Source organism: Sinohyriopsis cumingii, chromosome 3, assembly GCF_028554795.1.
Source record: "Sinohyriopsis cumingii isolate HCF-2022 chromosome 3, ASM2855479v2, whole genome shotgun sequence".
In the NCBI taxonomy this organism is placed as follows: domain Eukaryota; kingdom Metazoa; phylum Mollusca; class Bivalvia; order Unionida; family Unionidae; genus Sinohyriopsis; species Sinohyriopsis cumingii.
Window position 1 is genome coordinate 2,939,711 of NC_142963.1, and position 8,753 is coordinate 2,948,463.

Here is an 8,753-nt window from a genome sequence, read left to right on the forward strand (position 1 = left end):
CATTTGCAAGTCCTGTTCCTTCCTTGAACTAGCGCTTAAAGAAACTATCAGTTCCATTATTTCTTCATGATGACATTGAAATTGTTTGTATATCTTGTTAGTTACCAAAGTATCAATTTTACTGTACCTTTGCTTTTATGCTGGTTTTAGTTTCATGCTTGCCCAAATAATGTGTATTTTCCTATGTAGATAAAATCTCCGACAGACACAGCTAATTTTGATGATTATCCAGAAGATCAGGAGGAACCTCCCGCAGATGACTTGACTGGTTGGGACCGAGATTTCTAGCCCCACCCACAGGAGACTTGACAGGATTTAACTTGAACCTATAGCTCTGTTTAGAGGTGCCTTGACAAAATGGGATTCTTGATTTATGGTTCAGCCTTGACAAACTGGGATGATTGATTTATTGTTCAGCCTGATGACAATAGCTTTCAAGAATGTCTTCCAGAAGAGATGACTTAAAGAATTCCTGTGTATGAGTGTCATATTTATTTAGAAAAATAAGAGTATGAAATAAACAGGAAATTCTGTGATTAGGCATTAGATAGCTGAGAGATAGCTAAAGAATGTACTGTTGTAGGACAAATAGATTGTAAGAATGTGTTGATATCTTGTCTTTGCTGAAATTATTAGCACAGTCCAGTCGAGGTGCGCACTGTTGGTACAGCATGCAACCCTGCCATATATTTGCCTTATGCAAGATTATCTCAGGGAGACATAATCAGAATTTTCAAGAAGGTGTGAAAATTACAGAGTACTGCAAGAGACTATTTCCACTGATAAATGATGTTTGAAATATATATATCTATATATATATATATATATATATATATATATATATATATATATATATATATATATATATATCCTTACTCTTGTGAAAAAGTAAAACTAAATTAGATCTGAAACCATACTAATATCAGGAATATTCTGTTTGCTTCCTCATGTCTATCATCTTTCATTTGCATTGCAATTATTTGATCATTCATGCGTTTTCATTGCATTACAAATAGCTAAGTTTCCACTTTTCTTCATTTTCAGAAATGTATTGTGTGTGTGTGTATATATATATATATATATATATATATATATATATATATATATATATATATATATATATATGCACTGTTGGGAAACAGTTTCACTACCAACTTTGCTTATATGCATTTTTGTGACCATGTCCCGTAAACCTCAATTTTCATCTTCAAAAACTTTTAATCACAAAAGTTTACTTGTAAATGTTATCCAAGTTTTTGGGACAAGTTTAAATATTTAAATTATTAATGTCTGTCTCATATTTCTAAACCAACTGACATAATAGTTAAAAAAACACAGGTTAGAATTAGCATTTTAGATCGTAGTAGTTACTTATGCCCTGAACATTGGTATGTTTCATGTTATATTATGAGTCCAATGGTTTGCTATTGCGTGAAGCACATTTTTTAAACAATGCTATGCCCACCCGTAACAGGCCTTTAGTGTGAGAATTTACTTCACTTTTTTTTCACACTGATTTCATAGGCATGGATGAGAGTATGTACAGGTACTTTTAAAAAAAAGTTAATCTTATTACAGGTACTTTTAAAAAAAAGACTAAGTTAATCTTATTACAGGTACTTTTAAAAAAAAGACTAAGTTAATCTTATTACAGGTACTTTTAAAAAAAAGACTAAGTTAATCTTATTACAGGTACTTCTAAAAAAAAGACTAAGTTAATCTTATTACAGGTACTTTTAAAAAAAAGACTAAGTTAATCTTATTACAGGTACTTTTAAAAAAAGGACTAAGTTAATCTTATTACAGGTACTTTTTAAAAAAAGACTAAGTTATTCTTATTACAGGTACTTTAAAAAAAAAGACTAAGTTAATCTTATTACAGGTACTTTTAAAAAAAAGAGTAAGTTAATCTTATTACAGGTACTTTTAAAAAAAAAGACTAAGTTAATCATATTACAGGCACATGATGCATTTGATCAACACAACTGCATGAATTATAGAAATATGTATATTGTCACAAAAGTTCTCGATTTTTATTTTACATAAATCGTATCCATCATCCAGGCAAACACTAATAGATATTCATTTGAAGAATTTCATGTAAGAAACCTTATGTAGAAACAGGGAATTAACAGACAATTTTTATATGCAATTGTTTAAAAAGGAAAAAGAAGAAGTTATCAAATGATAACTTGTGGAAATCGGCCAGTGATAATTGCTAGGCTTTTAACCAGAGACATATAATACACATCTGTGCTATAATTTACTTGGGAAGGGGTTAATGGTCAGTCAGGTATCAAAACACATGACTGAATCTGCAAGAGTTTGTTGGTGCAGTTGAAATCAACACCAAATATTTTATGTCTTTATGCCTTCATTTCATCTTGAGGTACAACATAACACTGTAAATAACCAGCTACGGTGAGGATGCATATAAAAACATACGGGCACTCAATGTACACTTATAGCATGACCCCTGTTATCAGTGTTTTCATTCCTTTTTTTCTGTTATAATTTTTTTCAGCGCATAATACTTTCATAGATAAATAGAAAATTTAAACAGCTTGTATTCATGTAGTATTTATTTTGTTGAGCATTCTTTGCTTCTAAACCTGTATGAAGGTGACATTTTTTTCTAATACAGTTCGAAAACTGTATATGCACTAAAGAGCTAGTGTGTTGTTCATAGACAATAACAGAATGTTCCTGAGATAAATCCGCTAATTGTTTTTATTATTTTGGTTAAGAGGTCTCTTTATATTAAGATTGTTTACAATTGTATTCATTGGTATGAACATCAAAATGTTTTTTTTATGGTGCCATTGGTTTATGTGAACATGACTATTTTAATTTCATCATATTCAACCTCTGTAGCCGTCCAAACGAATAAAAAACTGTTTCATATAAAAATGGAAAAATATTATATCTGTGATAATTGTATATTTTACATAAACATTGGACTTTCAGTCAGTATTCCATTTTATAAATTTTCATTGTATGTTTAAATATTTGAATGTATCATGTTTTATGCATGTTAGGTTGTTGGTCTAAATGTTTTTACAGCTTTTTAGTGGATTAAACTGTTTAATCCATTGAAAACATATAAAACCTCTAGCCAGAATGTGTTTAACAATGCTGTATTTAGGAAACTAAGTGCTGGATCATGATAATGAAAATGTTGGTACAATCAACTGTGAATTAATGCAAACAAGCAATTCTTGATGTAATCATGATATTTAAACACTTCCATGCGACTGGCAATTGTTTCCACTGCTTACAAAAGCTTTAGTCGGTTTGAATATACATGTATACACCCGACTGACTCATGGTAAGTGAAAGGATGCTTGTCACTCACATTCCTACAAATTTGGAGAAAATGATAGTCTACAAACTAAACCTTATCCTGCTCAATGGAATCTTTCAACATCAAAAACAGAAATTAAAGTCAGACCTTTTTAAGACCAGCAGTCATTGTCATTGTTTAAAAAAAACACCACTATTGTTCAACACTGAGTATCTCACTATTTTAATTGTTTAATACATTGCCTGAACACAGTAACAAGAATAAGAACTTTGTGGAATTTTTAGTTCTGGAAAAAGAGATTTTATTGTGTTGCAGTAATATCTCAAATACATCATGCGATTTCATCTGTGTCCACCGATTTTGACCAGAAAGTAGCCAACACTTATGCACAAGCACCTAATCTAAGCCATATATTAAAAACAGTCTGCATGAGACAGTAAGGGGGAAATAGGCATCATCTGCCTTGGTAATCACTTATTGAACTGATCTCATATGTATAGGCTGCCTATGATGACGTTAATAAAAGACAAAATTAGATTTTCTGTATTTAGCTAGAATATGTTTTTATATATTATTTGCAAAAGCAATCTACCCCATTTTAATTGAAAAAGGATTGCCATAATTCCAGTGACAGAATTTTACATTTTCCATTTACATTTTAAGTTGCATAAAGCTGTCGGTGGAAGTGTGACACCTATGAAAATAGTTCATTTAAGGTAGTTTGCACTTGAAATGGCACAATCATTACATTATAGGGTCATTAACATTATGTCACTTTTTTACATTGGTGTATCATAGCACAATAAACACTCAGAGAGATTCGAGGTAAAATAATGTGGTTGCAACTTCCATCTCTTATTAAATAATGAAAAATGAAAATTATTATACAATTTTTTTACAATGAAAGTAATGAAATCAGAAAAAAGTATATGCTACCTTGGGAAGCCTTTTGTGACCTATGACCTGCTGTAAATCAGCCACACTGGCTTTCTACAACAATAGTGTCATAGTGAAAATAATTCACCAAAATATTCTTTCCTCTGAATTTTATAGAAGGAATCTATAATTTTCAACCGACGCAAATTGATGAATATTTAAATACTCGTACCACTATGAGGTTATGGACAATTAGCAACAGGGTAATTATTTTCCCCATATTTTTCTCTGTCAGACCCCATCCATACTTGTGGATAGATAATCATGTAAAAGTAGCTCAAGAAAATGTGTATATATATATATATATATATATATATATATATATATATATATATATATATTAGTGGCTTGGGATTATTTTGATACATAATGATGCAAGATGCAAAAAATATAAATTTTTCAAAAGGAGCTAAATAGTCCAATACTTTAAAAGGGATCATTCTTAATTTACACGTCACTTTTATAACTTATAGTTGGTGAAAGTGATGACTGATTGTTGCTAACCATCTTGGTTTGAAACATGCTTAAAAACACCTTCTCAAGAAAAATTATTAAGTACAATCTGTTCTTCATATTAATATTAATAACATGTCCACTCCAAAATTTTAATGTGTAGTTTATTCACATTATTTTAGTTTGATAATATGTTTCATAGTACTTACAGTAGAACACATTACTGAAGAGGAGGAGATAGTCAACATGACAAAGAAACAACATCCAAGTATTTTTGTATTGGTTTGTCATTGTTATAATTGTGAAACAGCCTGTAAATCCCATGCATTATGTAATACTGAATATGTATCCAATCCAGAATGTTACATTAGATTGGTTAAGTTATGATCTCTGAATAAAGACAGGAGATGAAAGGTTATAAATATTGAATAAATTGTTCGACCCCTTCTGTCATATTAAATATGATGACATGCAAGGGTTTTAATTGTATGGTATACATGAAATTAAAGATTATTAATGAAAATGTACACAACACGTAGCATAAAATGACAATTTTAAGGCATGTACCGCTTTGCCCTCTTAGACCATTTTTGTCAAAAATATAGTACAGTACAATCATTTTCAGTAAAATTGGTAAGACTCCTTTCTTACAATAAGACAACATTAAGACTCTGTTCTTGTAATACCACTGTGTTAAGACTCTATTCTTGCAATACGACAGTGTTAAGACTCCATTCTTGCAATAAGACAGTATTATGACTATTATTGCAACAAAACAGTGTTAAAACTATTCTTACAATAAAAACATTAAGACTCTTGTTACAATAAGACAGTGTTAAGAATATTCTTACAACAGTGTTAAGACTATTCTAACAACAGTGTTAAGACTATTCTTGCAATATAACTGTTAAGAATATTCTTGCAATATGACTGTTACAACTATTCTTACAATAAGACAGTGTTAAGACTATTCTAACAACAGTGTTAAGACTATTCTTGCAATATAACTGTTAAGAATATTCTTGCAATATGACAGTGTTAAAACTAATCTTACAATAAGACAGTGTTAAGACTATTCTTGCAATAAAAGTTTTTTAAGACTATTCTTAAAAAATATTTGGCTCTAATCATGCGTCTTATATTTTACTGTATGACAAGTTATTAAATCAGAACATGTTATCTATGGACAAAGCATCTGGATGTTAAGTATTCATGGTTTTATGATGATAAATATCCATGATTTTGTGACAAGTATTCACGATTGTATGATGATAAATATTCATTATTTTGTGATAAATGTCCATGATTGTATGATGATAAATATTCATTATTTTATGATAAATGTCCATGATTGTATGATGATAAATATTCATGATTCTATGACAAGTATTCATGATTGTATGATGATAAATATTCATGATTTTATGACAATTATTCATGATTGTATGATGATAAATATTCATGATTGAGAAATATTCAATGATTGTATGATGATAAATATTCATGACTGAGAAATATTTAATGATTGTATGATGATAAATATTCATGATTGTATGATAATAAATATTCATTATTTTATTATAAATATTCATGGTTGTATAAGTATTCATGATTGTATGATAAGTATTCATGATGTCATGATAAATAGTCATGATATTATGATGATAAATATTCATGATGATATGTCTCCATGATTTCTAGTTTTATTATGAATAAAATATGTATGTTTCAGAGACATCATGTTGTTTACCCATCTTTCTCATGCTGCAAATTAATACAAGGATCAAACAATGCTGCCTTAGTATACCTTGGTAACTTTGTAACATGTATACACCTATCAAAAAACATACCTACATATATACCTACCCCTACCTAGCTATCTATTTTCATTTTATCTATTTACCTACCTACCAAACCATACCTACTTACTCATTTATATAACTACTACAAGTTTATCTATCTTGATAGGAGAAAGAAGTGGGGTGTGTGAGAGAGAGACATTTGGATTTTTAATGTAGCTTTTAAAAAAAATCAGTCATATCGCTACAATATCTGTAGTGTGGCAGTTTATAGTAATGTCTAGCACTGGGGCATCATGCTGCAGACATGTAGCATGATGTCCCACCCAGTCACATGATCCTGACACCAGGCCAACCAGTCATAACACTAACCTCTTAATGCTGAGTATCTAGTGAGGCAGCTGTTAGTCTCCTTTTCCTAAGTCTTTGGTATGACTTGGTCAGGGTTCGAACCCATGACCTCCTACATCTGAGGCAGATGGTCTAACCACTATGCTACCCCTTTTCCAATCTCATTCCTACAAGGAACACAACATGCGAAACTCATCTGGATTTTTTCCAAGATGAAAAACAAAAAAATAAAAAATGATCTACTTTATAAACCTGATACTACCAGGCAGTAAGCTTCTTTTATCAAACAAATGCACAGTGAGTTACATAAAAATAAATCATTAGTATGTAACTTATTTTATTGCTTTCTCTTATTATATTGATTATAACAGAAAAGAAAAGAAGGCATCAAAATGTAATCAAAAAGGAATCGATAGAAAATAACTTTGGTGAAATATCCCAAATTGAAATACTGTCATCTATCAATATAATTGTGAAATAAATATAGGCATAGCTAGTACTAATAAACTCTTTCATATTAATATGATATATGCACTGAATGACTTGTTAAATATACAAATTTATACAAATTGAGAATCCAGACAATGCTCACTGTTGCAGAATACTTTCACAAATTTCACTTCATAACTTTTTTCTTTACTCGAGATCAATATTCAGTATGCTACATATTGAGAATGGTGTATTAACATTCATGTTATAGTATTGTAAAACATCAGGATTTTATTACATAACCATTAAGTCTTACATGGCTGATCTGGTATTCAATACAGATGTTCAGGCTGTGATTCCCTGTATCACACACCTAAAATTTCCGTATCTCACACTTGAAATATTTAATAATAGTCCACTTATAACATATCGGGAATGATTTATTGCTAAACACTTTAAATTAATAAAAAATGTCAAGTTTGTAATTTAAGAAATACAGTCATACTGGATGAAAATTGATGCTTTTGATGCTGGCGAAAATGGGAGTGTGCCATGATTAGCAATGAGCCATTCATGTGTACATTATGGTATCAAGGCTGAGAAATGAGTGTGCCATGATTAGCAATGAGCCATTCATGTGCACATTATGGTATCAAGGCTGAGAAATGAGAGTGTGCCATGATTAGCAATGAGCCATTTATGTGCACATTATGGTATCAAGGCTGAGAAATGAGAGTGTGCCATGATTAGCAATGAGCCATTTATGTGCACATTATGGTATCAAGGCTGAGAAATGAGAGTTTGTGCCATGATTAGCAATGAGCCATTCATGTGCACATTATGGTATCAAGGCTGAGAAATCAGACTAAGTTAAGGAGGACAACTGCTGTGCAAAGTGACATCAAAACATGAGAGAGAGAGAGAGAGAGGAGAGGAGAGAGAAAGCACTTTGCTGCTGAAATCTTCAAAAATCCATACAAAGTAAAAAAGACTAGAGTCATATCAACATACAAGGTGTGATTAGAAATGCACTTTGTTTGGAGAAAAAGTTACCCCATGTTTAATTCTCGAGAGACACTCTACAATGCAATTTGTCTTAAATACCAAACTCAACTGGAACCCATTTTGGCTTCAAAAATATGGTCTGCAGAACTATATTTGTTTAAGAAGCAAGTCTAAGTGTTGCAACTTACAATTTGTCTATTAAAATTTGAGAGAAATCAAATTTGGTTAGTAAATCTATGGATAAAAATGAAAAATATTTGCAACATAAAGGTTGATGTTCAGCAGAAAGCAGCAGCTGTTTTGACTGTGATGCAAATTTAGAAGAATTGCATCTTATTACAATGTTGTTGACATTTTTTCATCACTGGGGCAAATGCAAGGAACTGTGTGCTTACATTTTAAATTCTTGTGACTGTTCAAGTTGAAAAAAAAGAGAAGAAAACAACAATATTTCAATATTATTTGGAATTTTCTTG

The 8,753-nt window shown here is 30.6% G+C and overlaps 1 protein-coding gene across 4 annotated transcripts in view; it reads left to right on the forward strand.

Moving 5' to 3' along the window:
- LOC149802350 (cGMP-dependent protein kinase 1-like) overlaps positions 1-6,428 on the forward strand; it is a 383,724-nt gene extending 377,296 nt beyond the window's left edge. For 2 of the 4 annotated variants that reach the window (XM_089951577.1, XM_089951576.1), the window contains exon 17: positions 190-6,428. In XM_089951577.1, coding sequence (XP_089807703.1) covers positions 190-288 — 99 coding nt within the window. In that variant the 3' untranslated portion in view covers positions 289-6,428. The remainder of the gene's footprint in view (positions 1-189) is intronic. The other 2 variants (XR_016420027.1, XR_016420026.1) reach the window with 2 other exon arrangements.
- The last annotated feature ends 2,325 nt before the right edge of the window (positions 6,429-8,753 follow it).